This window comes from Physeter macrocephalus, chromosome 2 (genome assembly GCF_002837175.3).
Source record: "Physeter macrocephalus isolate SW-GA chromosome 2, ASM283717v5, whole genome shotgun sequence".
Classification (NCBI taxonomy): Eukaryota; Metazoa; Chordata; class Mammalia; order Artiodactyla; family Physeteridae; genus Physeter; species Physeter macrocephalus.
The window spans coordinates 118,513,494-118,534,804 of NC_041215.1; the positions used below are offsets into that span (position 1 = coordinate 118,513,494).

Consider the following 21,311-nt stretch of genomic DNA (forward strand, 5'->3'; position numbering starts at 1 on the left):
ACAAACCTTGTTTGAACACCGTTATGCTCCTTCCCCTAGATTGTAAGCCCCTCGAGGACAGGGATCAGATATGGGTGAGGCAGCTAATAAGGTGTTGGGAGCTTAATGAAGACTTGGTGATGATGGAGGACATAGGGGCCTTTGTGGGGGCGTGGGGGGGGGGAATCAGGACTTTTTGAAGCCCCAAACTCACTCTTTCCAATAAGAGTCACTACACTTGATTCTTAATTAGCTTCTTAATCAGACAATTTTACCCTGATTGAAGAGGGTGACTTAAATGTTTGGTTTGAATGCTACCTCCTAATTATCTGTCTAGTGTTCAGGAAATAATTAAACCATTTTAATGGATAGATGGCTGAAGGGAAGGAAGGTGCACCTGTTTTTGTAGATAATGCTTGTTTGGCAAAAGTTGGAAAAGCACAAACTACCTCATTCGCATCTACTCCCTAGCCCTCTCTCTGCTTCCTGCTCTACAGATTACTTATAGATTCCTTGAGCAGCAGGATCTTTTTTTTTTTTTTGCTGCACGCGGGCCTCTCACCGCTACGGCACCTCCCGCCGCGGAGCACAGGCTCCGGACGTGCAGGCCCAGTGGCCACGGCCCACGGGCCCAGCCGCTCCGCGGCACGTGGGATCCTCCCGGACCGGGGCACGAACCCGCACCCCCTGAATCGGCGGGCGGTCTCCCAACCACTGCGCCACCAGGGAAGCCCCAGGATCTTTTTTAATGAGGGAAGATGGGTGGGACTCATTTGATAGGGACAGGTCAAGTGGGCAAAGTTGAAGAGATGGGAGAGAAAGAAGATGAATGGGAAAATGGATAGAGAGAAAGAGAGACTAAAGTTAGAATAGGAGGAAAGAAGGCTATTGGTGAATGGAGGCGGAGAAGTAGTAGAAAAACAAAATAGAAAATTAGAATGCATGGCAATATCAGAAATTCAACACAGTTTGACTGAGTCCCTTTCTGGGGTTTTCTATTTAATTTATCTAGTACCCACCTAACAAGGTGCCCAGCCCTGGGCTGTATTCACTGATACAGTTCTAGAAGAACTGCTGCCTTCCTCTTTCTCACGTCTCTCCATCTTTCAGGGGTCCTCTTCCTGTAGGCTCCATAGGATGTCGGAACCCTTCATTTGTCATCGTTATCTCTCCCCGAGCCTCCAGCTGAAATGGCCCTTTGCTCGGCCCATGAGGATGGCAGGGAAGGTGGCCATTGTGAGTAGGTTGTCCTGCCTGCACAGCCCCCCTGACCCTAACTCACCACAGTGCTGTCAGGGAGTTCTCCCTGACGTGGCATCCCAATGCTCCGCTGCTGAATTTTGGCCTTTGGTTCTTGCTGTGTCCATAGCGGTGAGATACAATTTAGTTCTGTTTAGTTAGCATTTCCCGAACCTACTGTGTGTTTCTAGGAGCACATGTGATGGAACAAAAACAGATGGCCATGATGTACGGAGTTACTAGGCCAAGGCTGACTGAGAAGTATGCAGAGAAGAGCTCTGGTCCCCTCAGGGACACCAAACCCTGCTTCTCACCCTCACCTCTTCTCCTACTAGTATCCTAGTTTAAGTGGCATAAAGGTTGCAGACAACTAACTCTATAACAGTGCTTCTCAAACCGGAGAGTTTATGAAAACACAGATTCCTGGGTACCACCCCCAGACCATCTGACTCAGTGGCTCTGGGATGAGGACTAAGAACTTGCATTTCTAAGAAGCTCTCAGGTGGTGCTGACGTAGGGACCACGCTTGAGCAGCACTGCTTAGAACATGGTCCTTATCCGGACCCACTGCCTCACGGAAGGCTCCAAATATTGATCAAAGAGCTACAGGTAATTTAAAAAAATACTCTATTTCCAGATGTGACGGACATGAAAAGCTCAGGCAGCTGAAGAAATGGATACTTCCTCTCCTAGACCCAAAGATTTTTGGGTCCCACAATTTCGGGTCAACTCACTGATGAACATGTATTGAACATTCCGAGTACCTACCACTTACTAGCCTTGTGGCTTGAGGTAAGTTAATTTCTCTTTCCGAGCCTCAGTTTCCTCATCAGAAAGTGGGGGCTGCTATCCCCTTGCTTATAGGGTAGTTATGAGATTAAATGAGGTAATGAATCCTGCATGCTGATGCTTGCACTGTGCCGGGCACACATTTACACTCAATGCCACATGATATTGATTGTTTGGGGGAAATTACAGGCCGGAAAAAGCCCACTCATATCTCCTCCTCCTCCTCCTTTATTGCCAACCCCGTTCCCAGCGACAAGCACCTGTTCTTCTGTCTCCTAAGTGTCCTTCCCAATCCTCAGTCATTGTTTATAGATGAATAACATGCTAGACCTGAAAGGAGCTCTGGAAACCAGCTGATTCTACACATGTCCCAAATATCCTTGCATTGGTGTAATTGAGAGGTCTGTTCCTGGAAGTGTGTTTCTGAAGCTCTGCCCTAAGATGCTGTAGGTTTTTTTTTCCTGTGGGTTTTTTATGAGGCTTAGCGTTCTCACTATCTGGACAGATACTAACAGAACTGCGTTTCTCAGCCACGCTGGGTGGTGATGGTGAAGGTCATGGTGATGGTGACGGTGATGGTGATGATGGTGTTGGTGATGAGAGTCTATATTTACTGAATGCTTACTATGTCCTATCACTAAAAGGGCTTTGCAAATATGGTCAACTTATCTCACAAACCCAATAAAGGAGGTGATATTATCTCCACCTTACAGAACAGGAAACTGAGCTCAGAGAGCCCTCTGCACTCGGGTGGAGCTAGGTGACTGGCACTGAATGTGAACATGAGTCAAGCCAAGATTTAAGAAATGGGTCCTGAGGGGAAAAGCGTATGTGTGCGTGTGTGTGGTGTGCGCCCATGTGCGCGCGTGCACCTTATCCATGCTCTCCTGTATTTTCTATTAGATGGAGATAAAATATTCAAAAGCCTAAGGAACTGTGGAGCCAAAAGATGCAAGGGTCTTTGGCCCCTGAATCACTGTGTGGAGGAGAACCTCCCACTGACAGGCACTTCTGCTGGGTTAAAACACTGAATGTGGGGGCTTATTTTTTTTCTATCTACTGGAGTTACCCTAACTAGAATACCTTCAGTGCTAGACGAGGGGCCACAGAGAAAAGCAGTTGTGGGGCTTCCCTGGTGGCGCAGTGGTTGAGAATCTGCCTGCTAATGCAGGGGACACGGGTTCAAGCCCTGGTCTGGGAGGATCCCACATGCCGCGGAGCAACTAGGCCCGTGAGCCACAACTACTGAGCCTGCGCGTCTGGAGCCTGTGCTCCGCAACAAGAGAGGCCGCGACAGTGAGAGGCCCGCGCACCGCGATGAAGAGTGGCCCCCCCTTGCCACAACTAGAGAAAGCCCTCGCACAGGAACGAAGACCCAACACAGCAAAAATAAATAAATTAATTAATAAACTCCTACCCCCAACATCTTCAAAAAAAAAAATGTAAGAGTGCTATGAATTGTTTAATAATTAAAAAAAAAAAAAGCAGTTGTGGCTCAATGGCACATTTCACGTGGTCCCCAAAATATATTAGCTGGCTTGAGCATCCACTTTATTTACCAGATTGCGGCTATTTCTAGCCACAAACCCACCATCAATGGACAGACTTGCCACTTCTGAATCTGTCCCAAAATGCGCTGCAGGCACTGAAGGCAGTTCCTAAGAGCTGTTCCTAAAATATTTGAGCCTTGTCAGCATAACTGGAATAACTGAACTGCCTCCCAAGGGGTCTCCTTGGAGGGAGACAGTGAGTGCTTGGCGTATCTACTTCTAAATCGATCATCTTCATCCTCCGAGCATCCAGCAGCTCAGGTGTGGAGAAGGTGACCATGCACAGGAAGCGGGGGTAGCGGGATGGAGGGGAGGTGCTTAAGGAAGGGGGTGGGGGAATATGAGTTAACAGTTAATCCAGAAAGTTGGATAAGCCACATGCAGGTAACAGAACATGGACTGAGCATTGTCTGGCCCATTTTTGTGGCTGATGCTTATGGGTTGTTCGGCCTGGCCCAGCAGTACTGGCAACCCCCCCGCAGTCACAATTGCCAACCTCCGACAGTCATGACCTCTCACAATGGAAGTCATTCAAAAATCCTGGAATGTCAGACCTGAAAGGACCTTGTAGGTTATCAGGTTCAACCCTCTCAGTTAGTTCATAGGTAAGTCAGCTGAGTTGTAGAGAGAGGCAGTAACTTGCCCCAGGTCACAGAGGAAGCTGGTAGCTTATCTGCTCATCAGACCTAGGTCTTCTGCTTCCTAGTCTCTTCTGCTGCACCAGGCTGCCTCCTCCGTATTTTCAGTTTCCTAATCAGGGAATTAAGAGGTTTGACAGGTGAGGTCATTTCTACCCAGAAGGAGGGAGGGAGGGAAGGAATCCTTGCGGCATTTATGTGTTTTTTGTTAATGTGAATTAAAATGAAGTTTGAAAAACAATGTTTTCACAGCCCTGCTGCCCCCACCCCCTGCCCACTTGCTGTAAACTGGGATTTGAATCCCTTTATCTCAGAGGGCAGGTAGCAGGTACCTCTAAATCATAGGAAAGTTACTCAGTATACTGCACACAGAGGACGTTTTCACAAAAACTTTTCTATAATTTCATCAATTACCCTAGCCACTGTTTTGAAGATTTGGAGCAGTTTCAGAATCTTGCTCACTTTCCTTACCCTGACCCCATTTCACTCACAAGTGAAAAACAAACATGATGAGGATGAGGTCCTCATTTTTGCAGAGTTGACTTCTTGGTGGCCAATCTCTTGGGTCTGTGGAGTGAAAAAAAAATGTTTTTGGTGCCAGAGACCTTAATTAATTTGCTCTTGTTAAATCCTAATAACTTGACCCACTGGAGCAGAGAATGTCCCATTTGTTTCCTGGGTGGCTCTGTCAACTTCTCTGCCGGGGAAGACAGCGTCATTAGAGATGACGGAAGGAAGAGTAGGCAGGTGGAAAGAGGACGTTCGATGTAATCAGATCTTCTCATTGAGGGGACGCGGGTGAGGGAGCCAAAAACTTCCAGAAGAGGCACTGCTTCAAATAACAGCAGATTCTCAATTATGGGAGGACTCCAGGTCAGGCTCTCCAGGCTGTGGCTGGATTCAGGTTTTAACTGTTTTTTTGGCATACCTTTATTGAGTGTCTACCTCGAGGGAAATCTACCCTGACCAAGTACCTCCTACCCTGGTCACTGATACGTATAAGTGCCTGCTCCTTTACATGTGCCATCTTATTCAATCCTCTCAACAAACCTCTGAAGACAGTATTATTAGCCCATTTCACAGATGGGAAAACAAAAGCAGAGAGAGGTTATGCAAATCACTTAAGGTCAAAAGGTTAGTAAGAAACTGAGCAATATGCAGTCCCAGACCATTATGTAGCACCACTCCTGCCACTTCCGAGACCCAGCTCTCTGGGTTTTGTGGCTCGGTCCCTCCCGCTGTTGTCTCATCTTCTGTCTCCTTCCATCCCTTAAGCGTTTAATGTTGCCCAGGTCTCTGTCCTTAGTCATCTACTCTCTGAACATTCCTCCTAAGTTATCTATTCAAAATCCACAGCTTCAAACACCTCTAATTGTTGCCTTCCAAATCTGTTTTCAACTGCCTACTTTCCTTACCTGTCCCCCTTCACATCAGTTACCAGCCCTAGTCAGAAATGGTTCAATGCCCTCTACATCTTCCTCTATGTCACAGGAGGGGACCACCTGTGCACTAAAAGAAAGCCTTTCCCTCTTTCTACCGCAGCAAAGAGACCCCTTCCTGGCCTTGCATTCTCCTCTTTGCAGATCATGTCCTCCATGTGTCTTGCATCTCTTCTACTGCAAACTCTTGACTTAGCAACTGCCTCTTGCCTCTCTGCCTGGATTTTAGGTTTCGGATGGTCCTTTTTTTTTTTTTTTCTGCTGCCTTTGCTGAAGGCATATACTTTGGTTCCCATTTGTTTCATCCATTGACCACCCCATCTCACACTCAGCAATGGCGCCTAGTCCCCACTCAAGCCAGAGCCCCGGGGCTCCCACTTGCCTGAAGGAGTTCAGACAGTCCTATCAAGTCCACATCCTATGTGCTTCTCAAGGTCACCCCATACACTTCTTCCCCATTGCCACTGTTATGCCTCTATTTCCTTCTTGCTCAGACTATTACAAGCATGTTTCCAGCTGGCTTCTCCCAATGTCTAGTCTGTCCAGCTCTGATCCATCCTCCCCACAGCTACCAGAGCTGTCTCTTTAAAACACACATCTGATCATAATTCTTCTCTGTATAAAATCTTATCAGTCCCTCACCATCACCAGCAGGGTAGTCTGAGCTGCTTAGCACATGATTCGTTATCTGTGAGATCTGGTTCTTGCCAACCTCCCCATCCCCATGACCCACCTCTCCACCCTGGCTCTTTGCACCGAGCCATATATATCTGCCCAGAGTTTCCTAAGCACACCTTGTTCTCGCATGTCTCTGCGTCTCTACACATGTTCTGCCTGGAAAGTTCTTCTCCACTCTTCTGGATAAATTTTGACATATCTTTTAAAACTAGCTCGAGGAGAGGGTTCCTTCCTTTAGAAACCCTTCTTGGACACCTCCGAGAGAGTTAATTGCTCTCTGCTCTGTTCCGCCTTCCTCTATATCTTGGAAAATTCCTGCTATGTTGTGATTTATTTGTAGACTGTGAGCTCCCTGAGGGCAGGGACTGTGTCTCATTCATCTCTGTGTTAATATTCCCTAGTTTCAGGAACAAAACAAGACATCCAACAAATGCTACTGAATGAATGGATCTGACCATCCCAAGCCCACTCTGATTCAGTCATTTCCTGTGCTCACTCATCTCTGTGTCCCAGCTCTTATTATTGCCATCAGTAATTACCTTGTCTGCCTCCCCAGTGAAGTGTAAGATCCTTGAGAGCAGGTGCCCTTTCAATAAATATTTCTGAGTGAAGGAATGGATTCCCTAATTTCATGCTAACCAGTACATTTAGCTACGCACATCCCAAGTACCTTTCACCAGAATGTCACAGGGAGACAAACCACCCAAATTTCATTCCAACTTCTCAAGCCTCCCTCTCAGTTGGTGTCAGAACAGCACTGATTCAAAGGGAGGTACGACAACGGCTAACCTCCAAAACCCTGAGTACGGGACAGGAACAGCTGGGGCTCACTGAATTTCTTATTCTTACCAGCCATTACTCTATGGGTCAAGGTATTACTGGACCAATTTCCCCTCAACCTGCCTCCTCATCCAAGGCCTGCATCTGCAATTTCACAGCGCAATCAGAGATGAAATAGGCCGTAAAAATGCCCAGGAATTGGAGCCAGAAGTTCGTGGTCCAGTCCTCAGCTCTGCCATCTGCTTAGTTATGTGACCTGGAGCCCAACTGCTTTAAACCTATTCTCACCTGTTAAATATGGATAATACTTACCCTGCTTATCTTTTAGGGTTGTTGGCCCCTTTCTCAGTTCCTCTCTGTTGCAGGGGTTTGGTGGTTTGTTCTGTCTACAGCAACTTACATCTGGCTTTCACAGTGGCATAGATTGGTCTAGGGAGTTAGGACTGTAAGCCAAGAGATGCTTCATCTGTAGAGGCAGCCCGTATCCCAGAATATACAACCCTCTGATATGACCAAGTCCGGAGACATTGTCCACAACCCTGGACCCATGCTGCATCAAACAGAGAATCCAGACCTTCTTGGCAACCATTGCAGGCAAAATCATTTGGTAAGAACCAAAGGCCATTGTCTGAAAGTCATTGCTTTCACTGATTGACCTGGAGGCCAACCAGGTGGACACAGCCATGGATGGGGCTGATGTAGCTTCACAAGCAGCAAGCTGACCATGTCCCAGACTCTGCGTCCTCTTAGCTTCATGGCAGAGAATATCTGTGGAGCTGGTGTTGGCGCTCAGTGGAGTTTCTCCTCATGTGCCTCTCCCACTCTCACCAACTTTCCCCTAGCACACCACTCTGATAGAAAAGCTAAATACATTTTTAAGGATTAATTAAACCTCTATATTATGTTTACTCAGATTTATACTATCTGAGGCCATTGAACAGTCTAGGGGATAGACCAAGGTGTCTGAAGAGTAGAGAAAGTTCAAAGAATTATCTTAACAAATGGTCTTATTCCTTTCTTACTCCACCTCTTGAGTTAACACGGGGCTAGACTCATTTTCCTTTCTCCCGAGGATAAAATTTCTATCCAGGTACTAAATTGCTCCATCTATCCAAGCAGCTTGGGTCTATGGATATGGATTCTTTCAGTCAACATTTTAATTTACCCAACATCTCTTGAAAACACCCACCTCCCTCATTTCCACTTCCACCCACTCTCTGGTGAGGATCCTGCTCTTCCTCTTCCCACCTTTTCATATCATCTTCTTCCTCTCTCCCAGGACTTCTGGAAGGAAAGTTTCTTCTTTTCCAATGGAAGTGAGCTAAATGATTGAGTTTTAAAACTGGCGACTGCCTCAAAAGTCTGTAGGTGCCCCCCTGTGGCTCTCTGTGGTTTCCCATCTTTGTGCAGTAAGAGGACCACATCGTGCCTCCTCCTGGCTGGCTCAGCCTGGTCTCTGTCCCTGTTCTAGCTTCTCTGCCTCCCGTTGGTTCAGCGAATCAGGCCAGAAGTCCAGATTCATGAAGGGAGGCAGGAGGTGTAGGAGAGAAATGATGGCACACTCTCCTTCTAGAGGAACAGACTGGACCCTGGGTTGGCATTCTGGTTTGTTTCCCCTGAAAATCTGATGAAGGTGGAGTGTCAGCTGGGTTATAACATTGCCTAAGTTGGAGGTGACCCCTGACGGGTGGGTGCTTTACCGTGAATACAGCCGGGAGGCTGTAGCATTGGGCTTTCTGAGTCCAGTGACTCTGCTGAATAAGTGTGACTTTTGCGGGGACCCTGGAAACTAGGCCAAGATGGACCCACTGTTGTGGGTCTCATCTCCTTGTCTCTGAACTATCATCTGGGGGCTGAGAGACTAGCCCTAGACTAGGATAGGGAGTGTGGCGAGAGGACTCACCTGCAGAGGTAAGCTGGACCTGCCTTATGGAGGCTGTGGGTCCTGTCCTGCATTCCTCTAAGTGAATCTGGTGCCAAACATGCTCTCTTGTAGTTCCGTGAGTCTGAATGTCTAGTTAAGCCTAAGAATAAAGAGGCTCCACCTGATTTTCCCTTCCAGAGAGCCCTTAAAAGCTGATATTTTTACACCCACTTTTGCAGTGCTGTGTGTCCCCTCCCCCCCGCCCCACTGCAACTGACCAGAACATGGCAGAGGAGAAGAAGTGTCTCGTACTTGAACTTCACCCTTACAACCACCATCATTACTCTTGATCATCGTCATCAAAATCATCATCATCGCAACCACCACAAGAATGTGTGCGTTCCAGCTCCTGCCCGTCACCTCCCACTCTCTTAACTAGATCACATATTGCTCCCTTTTTAACTTTGTCTCCCAGCATTTTCTCCTATGGACAGCATCTCCTAAAACAAACAAACAAACAAAAAAAATCCTGAACTGAGAGCCCTACCGTGCTGCCTGAATTAGCCTAAGACAAATTCTTCAGTCTCAGTTTCACCGTCTGAAAAATGGGAGGAATAATCATTGCCCCTGGGGACACGCTTCTGAAACAGAGTTAGCTCGTTAGAATCAATAAAATAATAGAGCAGTCTGAACTTTTTAAAGGTGAGATAGTCTAAATATAAATATATCTGACCACTTTTGGACGGCACCGAAAGCGATTAGGGTCCCTATGCATTCCCCTTCCATCCGATGGCTGTTTCCAGGCAGTCACTGGCTGCCAGAGCAAAGTGGGTAGTTCGTGGTGTGGCTGTACACCTGGGAGATGATGTTTTCCTGAAAGCTTGGAAGGAAGGATGACCATGTGAGAACTCTCAGCATATGGCTCACTCTGCTTCGGCCATAAATGGAGTGACTGAGTGCCACGTGTACACAAGGAGAGAGAGAAAAGTGGGCCGGGGGGAGGCAGGTAGATAGAGGGGCCAGGAGGAGACAGAGGAGATGGAGCTGAGGACCCCTCCTCAGGGGAGACACCATGAGCGCTAGCCAGGCCCGAGTAGGGGTGCTGGGTGGCTCAGAGCCCCAGGGAGCAGGCGTGCGGTGAAGGCCCCTCCCGTAAGCGGGCCCAGGTGCCTCCAGAGTCATAGATGGCATCTGTAGGTACTCCATAAGGGACTCTGCAGGATTCCTGGTATCTGAAGCGAGGATAATGGAAAGAGCGTTAGACCGCCAGCTTGGAGACCTTGCTTCTAATCCCTGCTGAGCAATCTTGAGAAGATTACCTCCCTTCCCTGGGCCCCTGTTCTCTCAACTGCAAAACAAGGGAGTTGCCCTGGTCGATCACATGACCAATTCTCTTCTATGTCCCGTTCTCTCCCTGGCTGGGAGATCTCTCACCCACGCCCCCTCCAGGGGAGGAGCTTCTTGGCGACTTCACTGGCCCATGGGCTGTGGGCAGAAGGGACAGGGTGCAGAAGCTTTGAGAAGCGCTGCAAGTTTCCACCCATATCCTGTGCTCCTGCGCTTGGCTAGAAGAATACACCCCAGTAGTCCCTGCTCCTTTAGCCTGGGCCCCAGCATGAGGAGAAGGCCTGAACCCAATCCACAGTCAGAAGCTAAGTCCAGCCAAGCCCAGCAGAACCAAACCATCTTGCAGACCCATGAATGGGACATAAATGCTTGTTGTGAGGCAGTGCGATTTTGGAGTTGTTTGTTACTGCAGCCAAAGCTGATCCATACACCACGTGACGGGAAAGCACGTCTCACAGATGCGCACACCAGGGACTGATCAAAAGCCTGCCTGAAGGAGAATGAAGGGCAACTGGAAGGGCCCCAAAGGAAGGCTTCCACTGCTCCCCCTCCATGCCAGAGCCACACACCTCCATATGGAGACACACCTGTTTTTTGGCATTAACAGCCTATGCCTCAGCAGGAGTAGGAAAGGAGTCTGGTAGGAGAGGGAACGAAATTAGAATGCCTCAAAGTCAAATTCCTCCCCGTCCACAGTCCTCTCTCTTCCACAGGCCTCCAAGCCTGGGCGGTCTGTTTCTTTCACTGCCTACTGGCCCGTAATTAAAAGGCTCTCGAACTTAGGGCAGAGGTACTGGTTTAGCCAGCAGGGAGAGGCAGCGAGACGCTTAGACAAGTTTACAAGTTCCAGCATCACTGGTCTCTGGCTGCTGTAATCAGTATGCAATTCTCCAGGCCTCTCTGATTCCCAGTATTAAAGGACCCCAAAGAAAGTGAACACCCTCTCAGCCCAGTTCCAGCTGGGCAAGATGTTTTCTTGCCAGAGTAGTGTAGCATATTTGACATAATACACAAACTGATGTGCGGCGAGGACAGCTGTGGAACTCTGGTACTCTCAGTGCTGCAGCCTAGGGGGTAACCTGAGAGGTCCAGGTTGGGGTGTATGACCAGGGCTTAAGCACGCTTCATTCACTCAGAGAAAACCGGGGTCATTCCCCACCTCCTCAGTCACTTGGATGAAGACTTCAGAGGTGACAGCCACAGCCATCTGTTGGGAAAAACAGAGAGCCCTCCACCAAGCAACCTAACATAATGAAAGAGGAGGGAACGTACATTTGGGAATGGTGTAGGGAGCAAGCAGGAACGGCAGTGGTGGGTTTCCAACCTTTTGCTAGAACACTGAAGGTTTTAAAACAAAACCCTACCTGGAACAGACACATATATAAACAGATGAAAGTGCAGAAGCTCAGGGTGAAGCAGGGGTGAAGTTTCAGAGCCTGTCTGTATAGCATTTCATTCTCCGCTCCTGAAAGAGGCTCCTGAAGTTGTGTGTGGAACCCCAGAACTCTATACGCTTTGCAAACCACTAGGCTAGAGAAAGCTTGGGCATTAATAGGCTTAAAGAAAGCTGGGAGGGCTTCCCTGGTGGCGCAGTGGTTGAGAGTCCACCTGCCGATGCAAGGGACGCGGGTTTGTGCCCCGGTCCGGGAAGATCCCACATGACGCGGAGCGGCTGGGCCCGTGAGCCATGGCCGCGGGGCCTGCGCGTCCGGAGCCTGTGCTCCGCAACAGGAGAGGCCCCAGCAGTGAGAGGCCCGCGTACTGCAAAGAAAAAAAAAAAGAAAGCTGGGAAAAAAGGGAGCAGGTATCATTTTGGCTGTATCTGGGCATTTTGCTGTGAAGAGAACGGAATTAAACGTATAGGCATCCTTTGTCATGACTTGGCAACGGTGGTGCACACAACAGATAAGAGGCCTTCCACAACTTGCTTGAGGCAGGCAGACTGACCAACCTACCTTTCTCAGATATTTTTAGGACAAGGCTCCTTATTCTTATCTTCAACTGGGGAGGGCAGATTCGCTTGGGAAAGACCTAGATCTTCCTCCTTTGCTCTGCCTCCTCCTCCTCCCTACTCACCCCTCAAATCTAAGCCACTGGCCCCTCTTGAGCTCACAGGTCTCAAGCCTGGTGCCATCTCTGCTTTGACCTTCAAGAGGGAGGGACCCTGAGGGATATGTCTAATTCATCAGTATGCAGCTCCCCACTTCCGGTAGAGACCAGCCCCAGACCCACCTATGCACACCACATCCATGAATCCATACATCCCGTAGCAGATCTGGAAGAGGAGGTCTTGGCGCTGCCATTTTGCTGAGGGGCTGAAGGTCGACCAGATGAGCCAGGAGATACTGGCGATGAGGAAGAGGGAACCCAGGATGGCAGCTGCAATCTGAACCTTCTCAATGACTGTCAGAGAGATGGCCTGCCACTGCAGAGAAGAGAACGGCGGGTTAGCGGTTGCTCGGATGCCCATGGCCACCCCATTCCTACCCCTTCCCCTTCTGCTGCCCCAACCTCTCGCCTCTGGATTTAAACCCGGGCTTTCCAACTTGTAATGCAATGTTTCTGAGGCTGACACTGTGCTTTTGATGTGGAGGAAACCTGTATCACACTAAATGATCTGAAGTCATTACAAGGAGGGGGTTCTGGGCAGGCAGGGCTGGGAAGGAAGGCCTTTGTGGTTGATGAGGATACAGACAGAAAAATGGGAAGAAAAAGTGGAAATGCAGAGTGTAGGTGGTGCTCCGGGTCCCCAGAATATTCTTCCCTGAGCAACACATTATTTTCTCACTAACAGGTGCTGAGAGGGCACAGGCCTTTTTTTTTTTTTCTTTTTTTCACTTGTTTTCTACAACAACACTTGGCATGTCATTTAATATACATGCTAGAGATTACCAATTCAACAGACAAAGAGAGGACACAGGATGTGGGGGAGAGGTAAGAAAGACAGTATAATTTACTGACCGTATCTGAACACTGAGATTTCAGGGGTTTTTTTTAACAGAAAAAAGCACTATGCTAATAGCAGTATTGATGGATGGGTTGAAGGCTATGGTGTGGGTGGGTGTCCACTCCAAAATTCTATGAGTCTATGGCTGGTCCAGGTAGCATAGGCCTAGGTGAGCCATGAGTTGGATTTTAGATGGGAATTTATTCATGCTCTTGCCAAAATTCTATGAGTCTGTGGCTGGTCCAGGTAGCATAGGCCTAGGTGAGCCATGAGTTGGATTTTGGGTGGGAATTTATTCATGCTCTTGCTCAGCAAATATGTACTGGGTATTCTCTGTGTGCCAGGCGTCCTGCTAGGTGCTGAAGACAAAGCAGTAAGCCAAAACATACAAGACTTCTGCCTTCACGGGGCTTTTCGTCTAGGGAACACAGACAACCAAAGAATTATTTACTACAGCAATCCATCTGGCATAAGAAAGGGAGGTACACGGCATGTGAGAGCCTACGATAGGGGATTTCACTTCCCAGAGGAAGCAATGAGTTGACTGGGAATTTACTGGGCAAAGAGAGGAGGGAAGCATGCTCCAGCAGAGGGAAGAGCATGTGCAAAGGCCCTGTGGCAGAAGAAAGCAAGGTGAACATGAAAACCTGGAAGAAGGCCAGAGAGGGCGGAGCAGAGAGCAGGGAGTATGGGGTGAGACGACTGGGGAGGTAAGAAGGGAAGACCACGTGGCAGCTTGAAGAACATGCACAGATTTTTGACTTTATCATAAGAGTAAACATGATGCTCTTGAACAGTTTTAAGAAGGGAAGTGACAGGATCTGGTTTGGGAAGGTGGAGGGAAGGACTATCTCCTGATTGTAGCAGTTTGCATGATGCCCTGCAGAGAGCACCCCCAGAAGGCATTTCAGGAGACATTTCAGGAGGCATTTCAGGGGAACTCTCAAGGAAAGGCAGACAACCTTCCTTCTGCCACCAGTGAGCCCTCCCTGCACATTAAATGGCCTGGATGGAAGCACTGATTCTGGCTCCAGCCAGGACTGGCCAGAGGCCCCTAAGGAACTGTAACTACTAGAAAACATTTTGCTTGCTAGTCTAGATGTAGGACTTTAGCCTTTGCACTTAATTATACAGATCGCATCCCATCACAGGTAATTGGGCCTTTACATTTTCCACTCTCCAGCCTAGGGTTACACATAACAGAGGCATTTTCCAGAAGATGGCCTGATCTGACAGGCTCCTCTCTTGGACGACAAACGCTTCTTCCAGAGCCTGTCTCCTGACTGAGCTTTTTGTTTCCACCACTGTGGCATCAATACCCTCCCTTTCTGCTCCAGATTTCACAAACCCCAAATGGAGAGGCACAGGAAGCTCCCCTTAATCTCTAAAGCCCCTTCCTACCAGCCCCTAAGCCACCTGAGGAAACTAAACAGCGCTCCCAATTACAATTTGAAGCAGGAAGAAGAAAGAACAGGACGGGGGTGATATGCACAAGGCTCTCCTCCTGTCTGTCTGACGGGAGGCTCCACAGAGCAGCAAGGAGAAAGCAGAGGACAGGAGAGCTCTGCAGTCTCCCAAGGAGGCTGGGAAGGGGAGAAGGGCTCCAGAGGCACCAGGCTCTGCCACCGCCAGACCCCCAGAGCTTCGTCCCCAGCGAGATCCTGATCGCAGTGTCCTGAGACTTCTCCGTGCCCTGCTGTGCAGCAAATAGAGAGACAAAGAGGAAAGCGCATGAAGACGGGATGATTCCTTCCTTATAACAGGAAGGGGAAGTGAGCAAGGGCCAGGCGACCCAATCCTAGCCCAGCTCTTCTCCCACTTGTGCACTGTGACCTAGGAGAAGTCCATAAATCATCAAGGGGCTTCCCTGGTGGCGCAGTGGTTGAGAGTCGGCCTGCCGATGCAGGGGACGCGGGTTCATGCCCCGGTCCGGGAGGATCCCACATGCCGCGGAGCGGCTGGGCCCGTGAGCCATGGCCGCTGAGCTTGCGCGTCCGGAGCCTGTGCTCCGCAACGGGAGAGGCCACAACAGCGAGAGGCCCGCATACCACAAAAAAAAAAAAAAAAAAAAGTACAGCTATGCATGTCAAGGTGGGCCTACTTATAACTCTACTTAGCAGACTCCGTGCTGGGCACTGCAGGGTAGAGGTTAAGGGCCAGACTCAGAAGTCAGACCCCTTGGATGTAACCCTGCTCCACCAGGGTGACCTTGGACAAACTGTTGACCCCTCTGTGCCTCTACTGTCTCATCTGTAAACTGGGAATAATAATAGTACATTGGGTTGTTTTCAGTATTAAATGTGATAATATATGGGAATACCTAGAACAGTGACTGGTCCCCAGTTAGCACTAACTAAATGTTCATTAATATGATTGTAGTTCAGGTGTAGCAAAGAGGATGAGAAGCAGCCACGGAACCTTGAGAGCACAAGACTACCCTGAAATGCCTCCTTTCTCAAGAGGCTCTTTCTAGAAACAGAGCTTGCAGAGGGTCACTGAAATAACGTGCTCTCTTGTCCGCTGTTTCTCACAGCATTGTATGGGGCATGAACCAAGAGGTGAGAGATCTGAGAGCTGGAAGAAACTTTCCTACTCTGACGGCAGAGGTGGCTCCGGCACCCCCTCCATTGCTCTGCTCGCTCGTGGTAGGGCCTGCCTGCTCCATCCTGTACCACAGATGGTCGGGCTGGCCTGGGAGAGCAGAAGTTGCCCCACCATGGCTGAGCAAGCAGCCGTCTCACACTTGGCTGAGCCTGAGCCCAGGACATGCCATTGGGACAATCTGGGCCACAGTCACACAACACTGCGGCTAGTCCAGACTACATCCTTCTTCTGGTTCTATCTGGAAAAGTGAAATGGCATTTACTGAGCACACACCATTGAATGCAATGGTCCACTCACAATCCAGAAGTAACAGAATCAGAGTCTCCAGGGACTAAAAACTCACAGTTAAAGACACGGTAGTAACTTAAGAATAAAGCCATAGATCAAATTTGTCAATACTGCCATCTGCTTACTGCACTTATGAGATTAGAATGACCTTTTCTTTTCTTTACCCCCAGGAAAAAGTTATCCCTAAATGGTTTTTCATTTTTTGTGTCGAGGGCTGATTCCTGTTTACGAGCCAAGGGCAGAGCCAAGGGGGCACTTGGGGGTGGGCTTGTGGGTTTGGACTCTGACCCTTTTCCAAGGTTTGAATCAGCTGAGAAGGAAGGGAAGAGTTAACGCACGCCAGGGCGTGGAGTCAGCTGCCTCAGGGCCCTGCTATTTTAAGACACTTAAAGATTTGGGAATGAATGGCTAAAGATGGAACCAGCGCAGGGAGAAGCACTTCTTATTCTGACCCCTTGGTACAGGATCAGGATGGCCGAGGTGCCTGGGGGCTCTAATGCCTCCTTCCGGAAATCAGCCTCCCCGCTGGCCCGCACGTGTGGACACTGCAATTCCAGGTGTTTCCAGCTGCGCTTCATGCAAAGATCCCATGCCACCATCACCCCCAGAGCACTCGCCCTCCTGGGGCTGCAGGATTGACTCTCTCCCACCCCCTCGGAGAGGAGGAGAGAGGCAACGGTGCCAAGCTGCTGAGTTCCCACCCTCACTAGCGCGCTGGTTAATTGATTACATGGCAGCTTAACTGGCTGACCATGCGTTTGTGGAGGTATTTTCAGAAGCAAAGCGCTCTCTCTCTGTGTGTGCCTCGCAGGGGAAGCTGTGTGATTTGGAGGATTTACGACGTGGTGCAGGGCCTGCCAGCTCCTTGGGGGTGATGGATGTATCCGGGCAGGGCGGGAGGGGTCGGGGAGGACGGTGGGGGAACCCTTGGTTCTGACAGGTCCAGCCCTGTGTGGATCTGTTTCGCAGAGCCCACCCGAGCCCTGGCCCTCCTGCCTTTGCCGTTCACAGACAACTCTTCAAAGTCTCTCCCATTGCTTTCTTCCTTCTTGCCCCCTCTTCTCTTTTCCTCCGCTTCCCTCTCCTGTCTCGTCTCCGTGTTTCTCTAGTCCCTTGTCACAGGAAGGATGGTCTGTGGACCGGCAACAGCAGCATTACTCGATAGCTTGTTAGAAACACAGGATCTCAGGCCCCACCCCACACGCCTGAATCACAGTCTGTGTTTTGACAAGATTCCAGGTGAATGACACATTCAAGTTTGGGAAGTACCACTGAGTCTCCTCTCTCTTTGCTTCTTCTTTTTCGCCCTTAGCTTTATCACTGCCTTTCTCCTCACCCTCCCACCCTATCGTTTTCCCCTCCTGCACTCGTCTGTCCTCTGGTCTTTCTTTCTTGTTTTTTCCTCCCTCCTTCCCTCCCTCCCCTCTTTTCTTCCTGTTCCTTTTCCTTATCTTTCTGATTTCATCCATTCATTCAGTCATCCATTAGCTCACTTATCCTCTTTCTTCCATCTGATTCTCCACATTTCTTTACTTCTATATCTATTTCTCTCTCTTGGCCCCAATCCCTTTCTCCTCTTCTGGCTGAGGCTTAAGAGAAAACACAAAAATTCTTTCACCCCCTCCTGCCCGGTTGCCAGCCGCGGTCTCGCCCACCTGGCCCATCTCGTTCTTTGTTCTTTTTCTCCAAACCGCCCAGACTCTAGGTGAAGTCGTCCTCCCGCCAAAAAGCAAGGAGGTGTGGGAAACCCCGGGCCGGAGCCCCAGCGTCCCAGCGGGCAGCCCCCGGTTGTACCTGCAGAGGGTTCTTTGTGCTGATGGCGATGACGTGGTACTTGTAGTAGCACAGCTCGCAGCTCCAGCAGCCCCGCTCGCTGATCCACTTGATGAGGCAAGGCTGGTGCGTGCACTTGACGGAGCCGTCGCAGCGGCACGGGCTCAGCAGCTCCCCCTGCAGGGAGAGAGGCGGAGGGTGGTGAGGCCCGAGCCCCGCCGTCTGGGGGTGGCGTTGGGGGCCTGGCCGCCTGAGTGCTGGTTTGCGCCCCCCAGCCCTCCCCGTCTCGGGGCAGGCCAGACCACAGGCTTAGTTGGGAGGCCCCAGACACTAGGGGGGGAGGCCTGGGCTCCAGATCCCCAGCTTCGGAGAAGTCAACTAACAATTCTGAGACCCCGGATCCAACTCGGTACTGCCCAAGTCCTAGGGTTGCTGTGGAAATGAGTCGGGGGATTTCTGTGGAAGCCCTCTGCCGTCCAAAGGGGGTGTCAGCCTAGACAGGCTTCTCTTTAAAGGCTCAGCCAGGGGTCTCAAACTCAAATGCTCAAATGCTCTCAGGGCCAGACAGGCAACACAAGTGACAGAACCCAGCTGGTGAGGATTAGGATGGACTGGAGGGCCCAGACCCCAGTTAAAGGGCCAGCCATTATCAGCTGTGCATGTGGCAGTCTAGGTGGCACTTTCTAATGCAGAATCTGCCCATAGTCAAATGTCCATAGCGAATCCAAGTTTTGAATACAGTATATCGTGAGGACCATTTTGCCTGAGTCCGGACCTCTGGTCCTGAGCTTTTGCACTCTTCTGAAGGACAGCCCATAGAGACCCAGGTCCCCTCTGTGAAGCCTCTTGCCCCTGGTCCCAGAGTGACAAAAACATAGCAGGCAGGCCTGAATCCTGGGGACCTAGGAGGCTGGGCAGGTGCCCTCTCTGAAGGCCTGGGGCCCTCTGGGCACGTCCCTCCGGCCTGGTTGGGAGTGACTGGGAAGCCCAGCCTGGGGCAGGCCTCGAAGCAGGGAGGCAAAGACGGTGGCTGGGTTTGAAGCCCCTTGTGAGTGGACCGCAGAGCTGGGCTCAGTCTCCAGAGCACCCTGCGACCATACGTCACATGACCACGACTGAAGCCTGCGTCTGCTTCCTGCTGGGCCTGATGCTGTGACCCCAGAGTGCCTCCTTGAGCCTCCCTCCCTGACTCCTCTTCTCTCCTCTCCCCTCCTTTTCCCCTCTCTCCCACTGTGTGTTCTTTTTCTCCCTCCTCACTCAGGGTCTATCATTTCTTCTTGCTGACTCCTGTCCACCCAGCACCTTCATATACCTTCTCAGGGACTTGAGCAGTGGGGCCCACCCAACTCCCCAACCTGTGCTCCCTTCTGACCTATCCCATGGCCTCCCCCTTCCTTACTTCCTATGTCCTCCCTCCCCCAACTCATCTATTTTGGGAAAATGTCTTCTGCCTCACTCCTGTCAAAGGACCCAGGAGCTGCCACGCACAGCCCCATTCCCTACTCCCCACGCTGATGTATTTGAGATACAGCCACTTAAGCCATGTCTCTGTTAGTTTGGGGATTTCACTATTCAGGAAACCACATCTTGTTCCCAACTTTGAGTAAGCAGGCACAGGAGCTCCTGACCTATAAGTTACAGAGCTTCATTTGTATATTTAATCATGCTCTTGGCTGTAGACTGTAGAACCAGCCATTTTATGCTAATAGCAGTATTGATGGATGGGTTGAAGGCTATGGTGTGGGTGGGTGTCCACTCCAAAATTCTATGAGTCTATGGCTGGTCCAGGTAGCATAGGCCTAGGTGAGCCATGAGTTGGATTTTAGATGGGAATTTATTCATGCTCTTGCTCAGCAAATATGTACTGGGTATTCTCTGTGTGCCAGGCGTCCTGCTAGGTGCTGAAGACAAAGCAGTAAGCCAAAACATACAAGACTTCTGCCTTCACGGGGCTTTTCGTCTAGGGAACACAGACAACCAAAGAATTATTTACTACAGCAATCCATCTGGCATAAGAAAGGGAGGTACACGGCATGTGAGAGCCTACGATAGGGGATTTCACTTCCCAGAGGAAGCAATGAGTTGACTGGGAATTTACTGGGCAAAGAGAGGAGGGAAGCATGCTCCAGCAGAGGGAAGAGCATGTGCAAAGGCCCTGTGGCAGAAGAAAGCAAGGTGAACATGAAAACCTGGAAGAAGGCCAGAGAGGGCGGAGCAGAGAGCAGGGAGTATGGGGTGAGACGACTGGGGAGGTAAGAAGGGAAGACCACGTGGCAGCTTGAAGAACATGCACAGATTTTTGACTTTATCATAAGAGTAAACATGATGCTCTTGAACAGTTTTAAGAAGGGAAGTGACAGGATCTGGTTTGGGAAGGTGGAGGGAAGGACTATCTCCTGATTGTAGCAGTTTGCATGATGCCCTGCAGAGAGCACCCCCAGAAGGCATTTCAGGAGACATTTCAGGAGGCATTTCAGGGGAACTCTCAAGGAAAGGCAGACAACCTTCCTTCTGCCACCAGTGAGCCCTCCCTGCACATTAAATGGCCTGGATGGAAGCACTGATTCTGGCTCCAGCCAGGACTGGCCAGAGGCCCCTAAGGAACTGTAACTACTAGAAAACATTTTGCTTGCTAGTCTAGATGTAGGACTTTAGCCTTTGCACTTAATTATACAGATCGCATCCCATCACAGGTAATTGGGCCTTTACATTTTCCACTCTCCAGCCTAGGGTTACACATAACAGAGGCATTTTCCAGAAGATGGCCTGATCTGACAGGCTCCTCTCTTGGACGACAAACGCTTCTTCCAGAGCCTGTCTCCTGACTGAGCTTTTTGTTTCCACCACTGTGGCATCAATACCCTCCCTTTCTGCTCCAGATTTCACAAACCCCAAATGGAGAGGCACAGGAAGCTCCCCTTAATCTCTAAAGCCCCTTCCTTCCAGCCCCTAAGCCACCTGAGGAAACTAAACAGCGCTCCCAATTACAATTTGAAGCAGGAAGAAGAAAGAACAGGACGGGGGTGATATGCACAAGGCTCTCCTCCTGTCTGTCTGACGGGAGGCTCCACAGAGCAGCAAGGAGAAAGCAGAGGACAGGAGAGCTCTGCAGTCTCCCAAGGAGGCTGGGAAGGGGAGAAGGGCTCCAGAGGCACCAGGCTCTGCCACCGCCAGACCCCCAGAGCTTCGTCCCCAGCGAGATCCTGATCGCAGTGTCCTGAGACTTCTCCGTGCCCTGCTGTGCAGCAAATAGAGAGACAAAGAGGAAAGCGCATGAAGACGGGATGATTCCTTCCTTATAACAGGAAGGGGAAGTGAGCAAGGGCCAGGCGACCCAATCCTAGCCCAGCTCTTCTCCCACTTGTGCACTGTGACCTAGGAGAAGTCCATAAATCA

General features: G+C 50.0%; 2 protein-coding genes across 2 annotated transcripts in view; one reads left to right on the top strand and one right to left on the bottom strand.

The window, feature by feature from the left end:
* Positions 1-21,311, top strand: part of SMARCAL1 (SNF2 related chromatin remodeling annealing helicase 1) — a 285,071-nt gene that overhangs the window by 149,257 nt on the left and 114,503 nt on the right. The gene's annotated exons all lie outside the window — the stretch shown is intronic.
* Positions 1-21,311, bottom strand: part of MARCHF4 (membrane associated ring-CH-type finger 4) — a 106,117-nt gene that overhangs the window by 5,315 nt on the left and 79,491 nt on the right. The window contains exon 3 of the mRNA XM_007104075.2: positions 12,536-12,728. Within this exon, the coding sequence (XP_007104137.1) occupies positions 12,536-12,728 (193 nt within the window). The remainder of the gene's footprint in view (positions 1-12,535; positions 12,729-21,311) is intronic.